General features: G+C 54.5%; 4 protein-coding genes across 4 annotated transcripts; 3 read left to right on the forward strand and 1 right to left on the reverse strand.

The window, feature by feature from the left end:
• Window positions 1-727: 727 nt before the first annotated feature.
• IUM83_05752 (putative DNA-binding protein) lies at window positions 728-1,758 on the reverse strand (the record flags this gene model as incomplete). The annotated part of the gene is made up of 3 exons (XM_067929908.1): window positions 728-925; window positions 989-1,139; window positions 1,496-1,758. 3 exons carry the CDS (start codon window positions 1,756-1,758, stop codon window positions 728-730), a joined length of 612 nt encoding a protein of 203 aa, XP_067798105.1.
• Window positions 1,759-6,138: 4,380 nt separating this feature from the next.
• On the forward strand, window positions 6,139-10,270 carry IUM83_05753 (uncharacterized protein; the record flags this gene model as incomplete). Its single annotated transcript, XM_067929909.1, has 5 exons — window positions 6,139-6,316; window positions 6,386-7,932; window positions 8,073-8,484; window positions 8,713-8,834; window positions 8,918-10,270. The coding sequence occupies 5 exons, from the start codon at window positions 6,139-6,141 to the stop codon at window positions 10,268-10,270; spliced, it is 3,612 nt and encodes a 1,203-aa protein (XP_067798104.1).
• A 1,217-nt stretch (window positions 10,271-11,487) lies between these two features.
• On the forward strand, window positions 11,488-14,049 carry IUM83_05754 (reverse transcriptase; the record flags this gene model as incomplete). Its single annotated transcript, XM_067929910.1, has 2 exons — window positions 11,488-12,843; window positions 12,943-14,049. 2 exons carry the CDS (start codon window positions 11,488-11,490, stop codon window positions 14,047-14,049), a joined length of 2,463 nt encoding a protein of 820 aa, XP_067798103.1.
• A 607-nt stretch (window positions 14,050-14,656) lies between these two features.
• IUM83_05755 (uncharacterized protein) lies at window positions 14,657-15,673 on the forward strand (the record flags this gene model as incomplete). The annotated part of the gene is made up of 1 exon (XM_067929911.1): window positions 14,657-15,673. The coding sequence occupies one exon, from the start codon at window positions 14,657-14,659 to the stop codon at window positions 15,671-15,673; it is 1,017 nt and encodes a 338-aa protein (XP_067798068.1).
• Between the last annotated feature and the right edge of the window lie 291 nt (window positions 15,674-15,964).

Raw genomic sequence — 15,964 nt, forward strand, 5'->3', positions numbered from 1 at the left:
TTGGAAGCACCGACAGAAAGTTCACACCACAGTAATATCAAGACTCAATAGTTTTAGTGGCCAACGCCCTAGAGCTTTATCAAATGCACGTTGTGCTCAAAACACTCTTGTGCACTGTGTTCTAGACAGTGTATTCGAACTATAGCTGCAAGGTGTACCAGCAATACACATGGGGCACTTCAACTCGAAGTTATCCTGAAGCCTTCAACATCGAAAATAAATTCTCCAAGAAAATGGCTACATTTTGCAGTAGTGGACACGTTGTTCAACATTTTACTTTAGACTGAGATCGTCTTCACAGAAACTTATTTCTTATCTAAACACCACGGGACGAGAGCGGATCGAGTCCTGGTCGCGAAACACGCGCTACTCCTGTGGTAGCTGCGACGTTGCCATATTAATGTCCGGGGACCGCAGGGGGCTTCTGTCAATGGTTATATTCGGCAGAAAGGACCTGCAAATTTTATTGTCGCCGTTGATGAGAGACGAGCAAGAAGGAGCCCACGCGAGCGGGTGGAACAAACAGAGACGGTGGTGCTGCAGCGGCTGCTGCTGTTGTTGCCGAGCCACGCACGCCTCTCGAAAATGGCCGCCGAAAGCTAGCGGATGACGAATAATTGACCCCGTAGTCGAAGCCCCGGTGCTCGAAATGATTGAGACTAGCACTGGTGCCCGGCGGAATCGACAGCAATGGAGGTGGCCAGTTCACGATAAAACGCAGGATGGACTACTCGTTGCGCGTCTGGGAACGCACCATCAGCCTGAGCGCGTTCGGCGCATAAATAGTCGGCATGTTGCGTAGCGCGGTGGTCTCCACGAGTTTCATGAGCTTGCCAAATGCCATGAGCACGCTGAGCTCCGCAAGGGCTACCGCCAAGCGCATGGCTCCAGCCTCATCGCTTGAGTAGAAGTACTCGTTGTTGCCCTTGGATGACAGTCATCCCTGAGTGCGCTACTTCAACTGTCGGTACAACGCCGCACAATGCACTCCGTAGATGTTGACGGCAGCGCGCAAATTCATACCGTGTTGCTCCACGGCCGCGACGGCCTTCTCCCACGTCTCGGGCGGGACTGTGTGACTCTGCTTGTAGCCGCGCTTCTCGCTGGATGCGCTCTCCTGCGACGAGTCGTAGCTGTTTCTGCTGGTAGAAGCGGAGGAGGATTATCCTCACCTCGTACTGTTGCTGGAGCTGCTGCTGGTTACGGTTGTGGTGCCGTTCCCGCTCCTACTGCTGGTGTTGGAGCCGAGGTCTTCCCTGTCAGCTGCGGGTTCACGCTGGTCCCACAGGGCGGCCATTCAGTGGTCGTCCACGCCACCGAGCGACGTTGCTGCTGCTGCTGTGGATAGTGTTGGCGTCGCGCCTGCTGCGGCGGTGAAGCGCTGTCGTAGTCCGGGCGGGTGTGGTAGCGCGAAATTCCGCTACTGTCTCGCTCGTCATCGCACTACCAGCGCGCGAAGCTGCGGTGGCGTCTGCCACCGATGCGTTCTGGTAACCCAAGCGGAAAGCTGGCGCCGCTGCCGCTGAGCAGCGCGAAACCATGGGCACGCTTGAACCCGAGGATCCAGTGTGCCGACAGGAAGTCCGGCGGGATGGACGCGGCGCCGTCGCAAACCGGGACGGCGCGCACTACGAAGCGCACGTCATCCGAGGTGATACGCTGTTTGTGCCGGAAATGCTCGCGCTGCACGCCCAGCACCTCCAGCTCGTCCTCCTCGTTGAGGAAGCAGTGCGCATCTTCGCGCGCCGGCGCTACCAAGGCTCGTCCCGGGGCAGGCCTAGGTTGTAACGGGGCTACACACACAAGTGACAACAATCACTTGTGCATGAAAACGGTCACAAGTGACAACTGTCACTTGTGCATGACAATTGTCACTTATGGTTTAACAGATAAATATCTGTTAAAGGTTTTAGATACTTCCTCACATTGGTGTAAGGCACACCAATGGATACATTGAAGTGGGCCACCACAATGAGTGGTCCACACCTACCCAAAGATCCTATTGGTAGAAAGCAGCATCTTTCTACCAATTAGAGACGTGCATGTTGGCGGGGCTCTGACAGCCAGCCGCTGTCAACCCCTTTCATAGATGATAAACAGTTTTTAGCAGATTTAGGAGGAAGATCAATTTACAAACAATACAGTTCTCATTTTACCTTAAACTACCTATTTGGTGTTTTATTTGATTTATATTATACTTGTGGACTCAAGTATAATTAATCCAAATTATTAATAAACTCCTACGCTTCCTCATACACGTAGCGCGACGTGTAAGCTAAAGTAGTGAGCCAAAGCAGGCCCACTACATAGGTGACACAAGGTGGTCGCCGCGGTGGTTGGATCTGGTAGGCTTTTTTCACCGGAAATGGTAGGCCCAGTGCAGATTCGCGAATGAGTATAACAGGGGTCGGCGCCACGCACCCATTCTGAATCCAAGTGAGCGGCGTCCTCCTTTTTATTCACGGCATTCTAATCAGCCCCCTCCGGTGAGCTTCGGTCGCTGACGTTGCTGCGGTTAGCTAGTCGCGGCTGCTGGGATGGGTCGCTAGCTCTGGCGGCACTGTCCTGTAACGCTAAGCGTCCTCGTTCTCGCCGTCATGCGCCCGGAATAGGCTGCACATCCGTCAGGCAGGCACCGAAGTGGCGGGGTTTCGAGCGTGCTGCGTCGCAGCATGCGATGCCTTCTTGTACACAGCAGCAGCAGCGGCAGCAGTGTGGTGTAGCGGGATCCGCGAAATCTGGGAGATCGCTAGATCCAACATCCCAACAGTGCCCGGACACCGACTAATGGAGGGGGTCCCCCGATGATCCGTGATCTGTGCAGAACTTCTCACCTTGTGTACCCGTCGGTAGGGCTGGATCTCTTCTGGTAGCTTCCGATGAGTCCAAGCGGTGGAGAAGGATTGTCTTGGCGAGACGCGGGGATCCGGGTGGAGCAGTGTGGAAATCCTCACTCTGCTCGCGGTATATACTCCAGATCCAATACCCGTGTACTTGGATCTGGCGGCCTGGATCTGTATCCGGCCGTAGAGGTGCCTTGTATGTGTTGTGGCGCCTTTCCTTGCCTTCGTAGGTCTTTCTTTGTTGTACTTGCCGTCTCCTACGACAGGATCTTGGGTTGCGAGAGCCGAAGGGATCCACCGGCCAAGTCGAGAACTCTGGTGGATCTGGGGATTAGGCTTAGGATGGATCACTAGGAGGTTGGATCTGGCCAATATATTATCCAGAATTAATAACCAACACTAGATCTCCTACCGTTAACCCTCTCTACGCCATGTAGGGCCAATGTAGTTCCCGGATCCAGGCGAGGGAGGGAGGTCTTGTGGTGTCCAAAGCAAATTCGGTTCTGATTTACCGTTAAGTCCGGTCCAATCCCCAAGTCCTATCATTCCTATGGATCCTATCTTACCATCACTGTCTACTGACTCTACGTGGCCTGTCTATCTCCCTTTTGTGTCTATTGATTACCTCCGCCAGGCCACAGTCTCAGATCCAAAGCATATCTAGGACTCAGGTTGGATCCAGGACTCAGATCCCTCCAACCATTGGATATGCTGTTGCAAGTAGAGTCCACCATCATCATCGTCGGCGCAGTGGTTCCATCCGGGTGCTCATTTGTCGTTGTGCGGCCGACAGCGCGGCGGCTGTCTAGTTAGGCAAGTTACAGGTGCTACAAGTGCATCTCGGGCCTCGCTACTGTTGAATGGCGGTTCCCAAGCCAACGGCGTGACCAGCGATGCGCATCCAAGACCAACACTAGCGACAACTGCGAGCGGAAACTGACTTCGTGGAGAAAGTCGATCGGACTCCTCGGCCTTCATCAGATTTAGTCGTGATACGATTGGTTGGTAGCTATAATGAGAATGAGAATATTTTTAGGCTTTGTGAGCTACTAACCTTCTATTTTGATGTCCAGAACAATACCAACGCTGTATGATCGGTCGTTGGAAGCGTATATCGGTAGCGATACGCATGCCCGAATCAAGATACGCTGCGTGCGTTCCTTGGGCCGACGAGCTACTTTCGGAGGTATATTCCAGATTATGCTATGATCGCAGCGCCGCTGGAACGTCTGAAGCAAAAGGAGATCGCCTTCCACTGGGACGACGACTGTGATGCGGCGTTCTATCAGTGACACATAGCGGCCCCAGATTTTCGCTGACGACGAACCGTCACTGGTTTGACTTGGAGTCTATATTGAGTTGTGATTGGTGGAGAGAGAGGATGCGGCGCGGCCGTACCCGTGTGACATGAGTGGCGACAGGGATGGGGCGTGTTCTTGTGGAAGGAATCCCGCGCCTGACCGCAGATGGGCCCAACCGGCTGGAAGTGTGAAATCCTGGGCGTGCACACCCAGGATTCAACAAGTGCATTCAGTCCATCCACCGGACTTTCCCTTACGACGAGTGCCTAAAGGCTGGCGCAAAGTGTCTCTGGAGAACGTATCCCAGAGTACACCTCGTCTTGCTGTGGTCCAGAGCGACAAGATGGATCAAGTACCAAGAAACACCCACTACCACCACCATGATCACGCGCTGGAAGCCGTACAAGTTGATGTTTGTGGAGATACATGCTAGTCTGTGATGAAGAAGAGTTTGCACCAGAGTGCACCACGGAAACCCAAGATTCACTTGTGTGAAGACAAGTGCCCCAGGATTTCAAGATGGAATCCTGGGATTGGACCGTGAATCCAGACGCCCTATACTAAAACCAAGTATCTCCCAAGCCGACATCCAAGATTCACCAAATTACGCCAAGATTCCAAGAATCACCCAAGATACCAAGTGGAATCCTGAGTGTGAATGCGAAGCAAGTTTGGAGCCAGTTTGAGGCCAGTTTGCAATCAAGTGATGTGTGGCTTGAAGAACAGTCGAGAATCCACTAAGACCTGTCGACTCGACTTTTTCGAAGAGAAGAAGGAGAGTGCTCACACTATACTGTAACCAAGACAACGGACTCGCTGCATGGTGAAACCAAGTCATTTGTTAACCCACGACGAAGGTGCGACGACCAAGTCGTCACTAGTCAGGACCTCTGAACCCAAGGTATACTGACGCCAAGATATTCGACCCGAAGCATAATGAACCGAAGACATTTGCCCGAAGAAGAGTGCAGAAGAGAGAAGTGATAGTGTAGTCGATAACCAAAACAGAGTTCAATTTTCCCTGTAACGCGCAAGTGACTTCGGCCAAGCCTGCCGATGGAAATCCGGAGGACCCGAGACTACGACCGCGGGACATTAAGGGCACATCGACTACAAGGACGAGTCGTCTGTGTGAGCTCCACCTACTCTAAGTCCAGTTAGGTGGTGACCAGAGACGCCTTGTGCTTCCTGGGGTGATCCATCTATTTCATATCCTAGTTGGGTCACTTGCTGTGCTCGTGGTAGCCCATTTCATGTTCCCGATTGTGTTCTGGAGTGCTAAGTAGTCGCCTCCAGGATATTGTATTGACTGCTGCGTGTGACGGGAAGGTTAACTGATAGTGATTGTATTTTCCCTCTTAATTGAGGGTGGTGCGCGTATTGGCGAGTATTCAGGGGAGCTAGGCGCCTGGATTCCAGACTCGAGTGAGCCTAGTGTGTGAGTGACCCACTGTCCGAGGGTCCAAAAGAATAAGTGACGGCTAGTTGTAGTGTTGTATACTCTGTATTTGTTGGTTATCGGGCTAGAGAGCACTTGGGTAAGGTGCCTTCTGAGTTCCAAGCTTCACCCAGAGTGGAAGTGAAATCCTGGATCCTGAATTCGTGATATTCTGGGTTCGGGTGATCTGAAATTCTGGGTTGCCTTCAGCATCGAGGACGCGTTCTGGATTAGTCGTGCACCTCAGCGCTTCTTCAAAGGCTACATTTACAACTCCGGTGAAGTGCCGTTCCGTCGAAGATAAACGAGCCGACAGGGATTACGAAAGGTACTCACGCCAAACAAGGGAGGGTGAAATTCAGGGTTTGCTTTGCGGCACTCTGGGTTTTATTCTTCTTCTGTTGACTCCCAGTATTTTCCTGGGCTACGCTTACAAAACACCCCTGGGCGATCAAGGTTTCATCGGCCTCGCCTCAGCTGGTGCGCGTGCCCGGATTCGATTGTTGAGGATTTTGTTGAAGATCGGCTGAGTGCCCGTCAACTTCAAGTGTCGAAGATGCTTGGAGGACGAGGGGCGAAGAAGGCTGGACGTGATGACGGGGGACGCGGTAGTGCGGCGCGTCAGTCACGTCGTGTTCAAGGTTTGGAGCCTGAAGAGCACAAGGACCTGGAAACAGTCGTCCGCGATGCTCGGAAGGCGAGGAAGGCAGCTCGTGAGAGCGACGCAGCGCAAGGTGGGGACGTCGAGGCGTCTTCGATTCACGAGTAGCCGGCTAACGAGCCGCCGACCCAGGATGACCAAGCTTCGTCCAAGGTTCAAGGCTCGTCGGAGGCGAATCCTGGGTTGCAGAATCCTGACGTCCCGGAGGAGCACGCCCGCGAGGGTGGTGCTCAGGCGTCTGAAGGAGGCGCCAATGCGGTTGAGCCCCCGGAGGTGACGGACTTGGTTTCGGAGTCTTCATCTTCGGACGAGTCTGTGGTGGAAGTGAAGTCGGAGCCCGTGTGTGTGAAGGAGGAGGCGAAAATCCAGGATTCACTTGTGAAGTCTGGGTCCGCACCACCTGAACCCAGGATTCCGGCCCCAAGTTCACGAGCTGCGCCAAGGACGACACCGGAAGGCAACGTCCAGGATGCTGCTGAGGCTACTCCAGAATCGGGAGCACCGGTGCTGGATGGAGAGCGGACGGTAATGTACGCACGACGTGAGGTTCGACGCTGGGAAGACGCGAAACCTGGAAAGGTGACGCCCCCAAGAGTCGACTATGAGTGGCCGACTCCAAAACCGGACGCTAATGCGTATTTCGCTGCGGCCTACGCGACCGGCGACTACCTCAAGTGGCGGTCGGCTCTGACGAGTCAGGATGATGCCTGGATCTCTGAATTTCACCTCGCCCGGTGGGGCGTTGGTGGGGCCCAGGATCTCACGGCTACTCAGAATCCTCTGAACGTAATGACGCCACGCGAGTGTGTCGCCATCCTTCCGACTCTGTTCTTTGAGGCAGGATTCGAGTTCGTCAACTTGATTCCGGAATGGTCCACGACACGTGCATCCAGGATTCCAGACGGCATGGTACGCTCTGTCATGAAGGAGATCCAGAATTTCCTCACGGCGGAGCTTGTCAAATGGAGACTTGTGGTGGCCGGAGTGCCTTTCAAGGTGAACGCTGCGCCTGAAGATCAACCTGCGCCAGAAGGACCGCCAAGACTGGATTACCACACGGAAGATGAAGACGGTGATTTATTGATGACGGATTACGACGCGGACCTACTCGGGCGACAGTTCGTCCTGAAGTTCAGGGTGACTGGACTCAGGATATCACGGAGCCCACGAGGGTCGAGTGACAGCGAGCCGCAGTCCAAGCGCACTCAGCTTGGACCACCTTGGCCGCAAGTCCCGACGACCCCGTCAGCGTGGTCCACGCCATCGCTGTCTTCACTGCCGGCGTACAAGTCTTCGGCTGGTACCTCGCGTCAGGATTCCAACTTCGGCACTTCGCGAGCGTCAGACGAGAGCACCGCCTCAGGCGCGCAAGTGTCTCGCGGCAGCTCTTCATCCTCGTCGATGATGTCGCTTGGTCAAAGGGTTGGAGCCTTGGTGCTGGTTGCCCAGAATTCTGGCGGTGTCGCGGTCGCTGGTGATCTTGGATTCCAAGTCACCCGGACATTCATCCCTCCGCGGCTCGTGCCGGTCGACCAGGATGACGTCGAGATGGCGCCGTCCGTGCACTCTGACGCCGATGTCAGGATTCCAAAGCGCGACGCATCCAGGATTCCAGCTTCCTCCGCGCCCGTCGACACTGGCGACGTCAGCGGCGATGAGCGGAGTCAACACCGAAGCTCTAAGAGCGAGGTACGCGCTCGACGCTCGGCGAATTCAGGATGTCGGCCGCCTCCAGTCGCTCGGGTGAATCCAGACGTCTTGCGTCAGCTTCTTCCGCGTCCGCGAGATCTGGGCCTGCCCAAATCGAGCTGAATGTCTTGCGACAACAGCAGGAGTGGCAGGCCCGTATGGAGCAGGAGCAGCGCGAGTTTCTGGCCCGAGAGCGTCTGGATGCCTTGGAGCGTGAGCGCCTGAGGGAGCAGCGCGACTTGGAAGCGCGGCACCAGATCCAGGAGCTCACTGACCGATTGGTCCAAGCGGAGATCGCCCGAGGTGAAGCCGAACGGCGCGCGCAGGGATTAGAGGTCCGCCAAGCCCAGGATGCAACGCGCACCCAGGGTTCGGCCTGGAATTCAGCCGAAGCTGCGCGCCTGGACGACACCTACGCGGAGCGCTTGCAGAAGCGCGAGGCCGAAGCCGACGCAGAGCGCGCACGCCGGGCCTCGGAGATTCACGCGACCTGGAAGGAACAAGTGTCTGCCCTGGAGAAGAAAGTCCAGGATGTCGAGGCCGAACGAGACCGTGAGCGAGAAACTTCTCAGAATTTGCAACGGTTCCACACCGGACAGTTGCGCTACCTTCGTGCAACCTTGTCCCAAGTTCAAGCGTTTCGTGCAACGGCCGCCCCTGATTTGGCAACTCGAGTCAGTATTGGTGGAGTTCAGGACCCTGAATTCGCAACTGTGAGTCCAGTATCCAGTGGTGTAATCAGTGATGACGCAAGTGTCGCACGTAAGTGACATGCGACAGCTGGCTTGAAGAACACCTCCGCATTCGCCGCCGCTCAACTGCGAGCGACCGTCGTGCAGTCCACCGACACTTCGCGCCGCGCGAAGCACGAGAAGCAGGAGCATGGCGCGACGGAGGCCAAGGTGACGACGGAGGTTAAGCAAGCTCTGTGACCGTGGCGAAGACATCTGCACCCAGGAGGAGAACGGACTCCGGTGTTCCGCAGGGCCGAGGCGAGGACTCTAAACGCTCGCCGGCCAGGAGGCAGACGTCCAAGAAGAAGAACCGCCACGATTCCGACCCGCCTTCAGACTCGGACACAAGCTCCGAGTCCAGCGACGACGACTCGTCTTCTGGCAGTTCCGATGACAGCTCGAATGAGGCCCCCGGTGTGAACTTGACGACAGCAGCTACGGCCAAGGGGGGCACTACGCTCTTGACGTTCCGACCGTACATCAACTCGAACACTCTGATTGAGTTCGATACCAAGGCCTCACTCACTCAGGGAACGCGTACACGGGTGGGAGCACTTCTCGAATATGGCTGCGAAAGGAGGATGGTCCACCAAGATGCGAATTCAGGAACTCAAGTTGAACTCTCGGGAGCTGCGCGCGACTGGTTCAATCAGTTGCCGAAGCACACTCGGCGTGACTGGAAGGAATTATCGGCGGCATTCAAGAAGAAGTTCTGCAAGGCGCGCTCGTCATACTCTGAATGTTATTTCACGATGGAGACAAAGAACTCTGAGAGCGCCTTGGATTTCTTTTACCGGTTGAATTCTGCGGCTGGCAAGGCTGAAATCGATTTCCGCAAGTCATCGAAGCGCCTGGAGAAACATATCCGAAGATTCATCACGAAACTCAGGGACACGCGACTCAAGACGTCGTTGCAAGGCCAGAGATTCAGGAGTGTCGCCGACTTGGAGTACGCCTTGGAGCAGGACGAAGATGTTTGGAGTCGGAGTGACCAGGATGCACCTACATCCAGGACACGGGACTTCAGAGCTGACAACATCCCGCAAGGACGCTTCAGGGCAAAGCGCCCAGGACGTGCCTTTGTGACCAGGGGCGATGACTCTGACTCTGAGGTGAGCGAGGAGTTTGAGGAACGCGGTCACTTCCAAGATAACAACGCCGATCTCAGGATTTCGACCCGGGATGCCAACGTGAATCCAGAATCGACCCGCGAAACTCGTGGAGATGACGTTGTCTCCTCTGGGAATGGAAATACTCCAGGTGTGAGCGGTGCTGAATGGACGCAGTCTGTGGCGAATGAAGTCTATCATGTGATGGATAACATGGGTTGGCGTCCACCTGCCCAGGTATCTGGAGCGAATTCTGGTTACCGCTCGCAGCGCCGCGACAACCCGAATTGGGACAAGTACTGCGAGAAATGTGGCAAGTGGGGGCATCCAGAAAACAGCTGCTGGAAGGACATGAAGTGTGACCGATGCTTGGACGTGGGCCATCCGACACACATGTGTCGTGCCCAACCGTGTGGGAACTGTGGCAAATTACATCTTGGAAAAACGTGTGAAGACTGGAAGACGCTAGAAGCTGTGAAGAAACTCGCCCGCTAAGGTGCACTGAAGGACATGCCGAGCCAAATCCTGGATAAACTCCTCGATGGCGAAGCAAATTCTGGGAGGTCGTTAAACCAATAAGCCCGCTGGGTGGGGACCCAGTACGCGCCGGGCAGAAGAAGGCCCCAGCGTTATGTGTTCTAGTGTATGTAGGCCCGGAGCTGAGAGCAAGGACCCAAGATAACCAAAAATGCATGGCCACTTTGATTCAGGATTCAACTACGTGTTCAGAATTCCCGCTCCCTGATGGACCGCACCCTGACGCAGCTAACTCTGATGAAATTGTGGAGTACAAGCTGAATCTTGGAGAGCGCTACGGGTGGTGGGAAGACCACAATCCTGACCCAAAGAAACGTGATGTTGCGATGGTGCACGGTGCAGTAAATGACTGTCGGACGAAAAACCTCCTGGATACCGGTGCGACTGTGAATATTGTGAGTTTCGACTTAGCGCGTAAGTTGGGACTCAACCTCAAGTCGCACAAACAAACCAAGGTTTCCAGAATGGGAGGCGTCCCGACATACATTGGTGCAAGCGCTGAGGTAAAGATCACCGTCGGTCCGAGGGTGGTGTATATCCTGAATGTCTGGGTTGCAAATATCGGCAAAGGGATCTATGTACTTCTGGGTATGAGTTTCATGTTTGCAGCTGGTTTGAGGATTAGCGTTCGCGAAGGTCTTGTGACACTACCAGATGAAGAGACGATTGTCATGTGTGGATGGTCGCCTGGAGTCCGCACAGGAGTTGACTTGCCGGTGAACCTCCAGCGCAGTCTGTATCTGCGACCAGGAGAAGATGCGGTGGTTCGAATTCAGTATGGCCAGACCAATCCCCAGCGTGAGCTGGTGTGGGCTGGACGAGGAGATCGCTGGGTTACTCAAATCACCTATGCAGCGAAATCCTGGCCAGTGGCTGTACGAGTGGTGAACATTTCGGATAAGAACGTCTGGATTGACACGCGGACCCCTGTCGCTAGAATTGTGGAGTACGGGTTCTTCCCAAGAGCAGGTCGATTTGTGCGTCCAGGGTCTTCAGCCTATCGGGATTGGCAAGTATCTATCTTAGAGAATGTGCCGTCCCCTGAAGCCAAGATGCGTATGTGACGACTCGCCGAGCTCCAGGACTCCACGCCAGAACCGCGGTGCACTCAGACGCCAGCGTATCAGTGGCCACTCAGAATCCTACCTCGACCTGAAGGCGGTCCTGACAGAGCCATGCTTGCCGCAGTGCTTCCAAGGCCAATTCTTCGGCGCGTGCGCTTCGCTCAAGATACTGCGACTCAGACGGATGGAGATGCCCGTGAAATTGTTGTCACTCCACAAGAAGCCGAAGCAAGGACACGTGAGGCGGAGACCACTGGAGAGGACATTGTGGTGACAACTGGTAGTGAAGACGACCCTGAGTTCACCGGCCCGGATCCTGGTGTGTCTAGTAAAATCCTGGATGTACCCGACGATGACGACGATTCGCAGCAGTCTCTAGATGAATACTGGGACATTCCGATCTCTGACATGTCAGGGACCCCGCTCGAGAAGTTGAAGCAGGATTACGACCGTTGCCTGAGGGTTACCACTGAGGATCTCGACTATGAACCCGCGGTGTACATGCGTGAAGGCAGTGAGCTGCTCTCACAGCTGCGAGACCAGTTGGTTATGCTTCCTGTGTTGCAGGACCTGACACCCGAGTGCAAGATCGAGGAGGCTGACGTCGGAGTTCCTGGGAAAACGACGCCCGAAATGGACGCACAATTGAGACGGATGCTGGAGTATCATCGGAAAATCTTCCTGCGTTACGGCAACGCGGCACCCGCGCCGGCCAGGGGTGTGGTCTGCGACCTGGATGTTGGCGACGCTAATCCTGTTGCCCAGCGCCCATGGTCTATTGCACCTCACCTCTTGATGAAGGTGTTTGAACTTCTGAAGAAACCCCTGGAGACTGGGCTGATCGAAATATCGACGTCGGCCTGGGCTTCTCCGATTGTCATAGTCCTGAAGAAAAATGGCGTTGACATCCGGATGTGTATCGATTATCGCGTGGTCAACGGATTCATCAAGCTGTCCCATTACCCGTTGCCGCTCCTGATTGGATTTGAGTCGGCAATGTGGTTTATAAGTCTGGATATGGCGAGTGGATTTTGGGCCGTCAGAATGACAGAGCGAGCTAAGTTAATCTCTGCGTTCATCTGTCCTATGCGTCACTACCAGTGGGTTCGAATGTCGTTCGGCTTGAAGAATGCACCCCTAATCTACCAGGCGGTACTCAACAACTGCTTGTGGGGCTTTGTAAGACTCTCGCCGGAAGAGGAAGCAAAAGTCGACCAAGATGTCCTGGATTTCCTGGGATTGAACCCAGGTGAACCCAGGATTTCAGCCGAAACGACGCTTGACCTTCCGGTTCTGACGGACGAGATGACGGTGTTTCAGCGTAATATCCCGGCACCACCCCAAATGGGGCCAATACTTGGTCGAAGCTCGTATATCGACGACATTGCCCAAGGTGCGCCCACCTGGGAGCAGTTGTGCCTGGATTTGAACGCCCTGCTCTTCCGCTTGCGCTACTGGAATATCTCTGTGAGTCTTCCTTAGAGCGAATTTGGAAAGTTGTCTATGCCGTACCTTTCGCACGAAATTAGTGCCGAATGAATTCGGGCGACACCCAATATTGCCAAGGGAGTCCAGGATTTACCTTTCCCGTCGACACTCAAGGGAGTGCAGAGCTTCCTGGGAAGTCTGAACTATTACAATAAGTTCATCGAAGACCTCTCCGTAACCGCTGCCGTCCTGTATGAGTTGACGGAAGAACAAGTGAAATCCAGGCGAGACTTGTCCAGAGCCAAGGAGGCGTTCGAAATCCTGAAACGCAAGATCGTCTCGACTCCGCTGCTCAGGCACCCTGACCGTTGGGCGGCCTCTGCGGTGCTAGGCCAGGAGTACGAGGGGATCGTGCACCCCGTCCAATTCACGGGCCGTGTCGTGAACGATGCCGAACTGAGGTATCACATCGCAGAAAAGGAAGTGATTGCCATCCTGAGAGTCCTGGAATTATTTCGCACTCTGGTTGAACCCAGTCCCAAGATCATCGTGCACACTCGGTACTCTGTGCTGAAGCGGCTACTCACATCGCAGTCAGCTGACGGCCGAACGGTCAAGTGGGGCCTGAATTTGTCTCATTGGAACCTGGAGATACGTAGAGTGCGACGTGACGAGGATGGGTTGGCTGCAATCCTGGGTGCAGGGATCACACCTCGAGAGCATCTGGATGAAGTCGCTGAAAACCTGATTCCGGCCAAGGGGCGTGTCAAACTACCAGTACCCATCAGTTTGGAGATGCTGGAAGCAGACTACGAAGGTCATATCCTGAGTTTCGATGGAGCCGCGAAGACGTCTACGCGCCAGGGAAGTTGCGGATGTATCCTGTGGCAAGTTCCTGGATGGGAAGTACTAGATGCGCGAGGATTCATTCTGGAAGATGTGACCGTGAATGATGCAGAATATCACGGACTTCTGAAGGGACTCTCTCTGGCGCTCGAGCACGGCATCCTGGATATTGTGGTCGTTGGTGACTCCAGGATCGCGATTCAGCAAGCGCAAGGTCTGCTTTACTGTAACCAGCCAAACCTACAGAGGAAGCTAGCTGAGTACGAGGTGTTGAAGACATGGTTCAAGTCAGTAAGGCTGATTCATGTGAAACGTGAATTCAACCAGGCTGCCGACTATCTTACGTCGAAGACTCTCGCGCTTGGCGAATCATCGAATGTCGAGGACACTGATGAATGAGTACACTTGCAGCAGGTGTCTAAGATCCACGAGAATTTGCAGAAACCGAAGGAAATTGTAACGGGGTTACACGTACAAGTGGCTGCAAGCCACTTGTGAATTTAACAGATAGGTTATCTGTTAAAAGTTTTGGATACTTCCTCACATTGGTGTAAGACACACCGATGGATACATTGAAGTGGACCACCACAGTGAGTGGTCCACACATACCCAAAGATCCTATTGGTAGAAAGCAGCATCTTTCTACCAATCAGAGACATGCATATTAGCGGGGCTCTGACAGCCAGCCGCTGCCATCCCTTTCATAGATGATAAACAGTTTTTAGCAGATTTTAGAGGAAGATCAATTTACAAGCAATACAGTTCTCATTTTACCTTAAACTAGCTACTTGGAGTCTTGTCTAAGTTAACTTATATTTGTGTACTCAAATATAATTAACCTAAGTAATTACTAAGTACTTACGCTTCCTCATACACGTTGCGCAACGTGTAAGCTAAAGTAGTGAGTCAAGTTAGACCCACTACACCTGGTAGCACTTTGTAGTCCGTCCAACGACCGACTGCTTGACGTTCGTACGCGGCGTACGGACGCGGAGCCGAGAACCACATGAGCACGGAGGTGCCCATGGAGAGCTCCAACACGCCTGCAACGCATGTTGCACGCGCTGACTGCCCCCAACTGTCCGACCCAGAGTGGGAGGCCCTCCAACGACTGTCAACAGTCATTGGAGATGCGGCGATAGCTACAATGCTGCGTACGCTATCGCCGACGGAGCAACATGGTGTTGCTCTGGGGTTCATCATGAAGGAGCAGCGTGACGCTGCTTCCTCAGTGACGGCGTCGTCAGGGACGACACCGCGTGCTCAACCATTAAAGTTGAGCGTAAGCAATTACGTGGGAAGAGAGGGCGAGCCTCTCCTCCGATGGCTTGTCGAACTCGACACAGCCATAGCGGCTCGACGCATCGTCGACCCGCTGTCGAAGGTCGCGTTCGCCATGTCCTGCCTTGGCGGACGCGCAAGGAGTTGGGCGTATGGACGCCGACTCTCCAATCCTACGTGCTTCAGCACGTACGAAGTGTTCAAAGAGGAGCTCAAACAAGCGTTTGAGCCCCAGCAAAACGAGTTCCGGTCGAGGGCGGAGTTCCTCGACCTTCAGCAGGGTAAGCATGACGTCCATGCTTACGCGCAGCGCGCACGATATTTGGTATCAAATATCGTGACTAACCCGATTGACGAGGCGACCAAGGTCGTCACGTTCATGAAAGGGCTTAGCGATGGGCCTGTGAAGACCTATCTGTTCCGAGAGTACCCGAGTACTCTCGAAGCTGCGATCACTCTTGCCATGCAAGAAGAGTTTAGCCCGCGGCAGGCTAAGCTGCATGCGAGCGTGCCGAGGCCGCAACCGCGCCCGGTAGCGAGGCCGGGAGGTCCAGAACCAATGGACCTCTCGAATGCAACAACTGCTGGTTACCAGCAGCAGGGAGGTAACGTGCGATGCTTCCGTTGCGGAAGGATCGGTCACTTTGCACGGGAGTGCACAGCTCCCATGCCCCCTGGAGGTGGCCGTCGTGGCGATGCTAGGCATCGCCGCGGACCAACAAAAAACGCGAACATCCAGTAGGCGCGGGGCGCCCTACTGGTAATGCAGTCGCGCGTACCGACATCGGGCACGCGACACTGAGGACTGCAGCCCCCAGTGAGACCAGCTCTCACTGTAAGAAACAAGATGACAGGCCGAACCTAGTCATCTTGAAGGTTTACTCGAAGAGAGCGAGTGACTCTCTTCGAGCTTTGGTAGATTCAGGCGCGTCGAGCAACTTTGTTCGACTACGAAGCCTGTCGAGTCTTGACTTCGAGGAGGTAAATGTACCTCGAACTCTTCTGGAGGTACGACTGGCAACAGGTGCCATCG

Source organism: Phytophthora cinnamomi (assembly GCF_018691715.1).
Source record: "Phytophthora cinnamomi strain GKB4 chromosome Unknown Contig10, whole genome shotgun sequence".
Taxonomy (NCBI): domain Eukaryota; phylum Oomycota; class Peronosporomycetes; order Peronosporales; family Peronosporaceae; genus Phytophthora; species Phytophthora cinnamomi.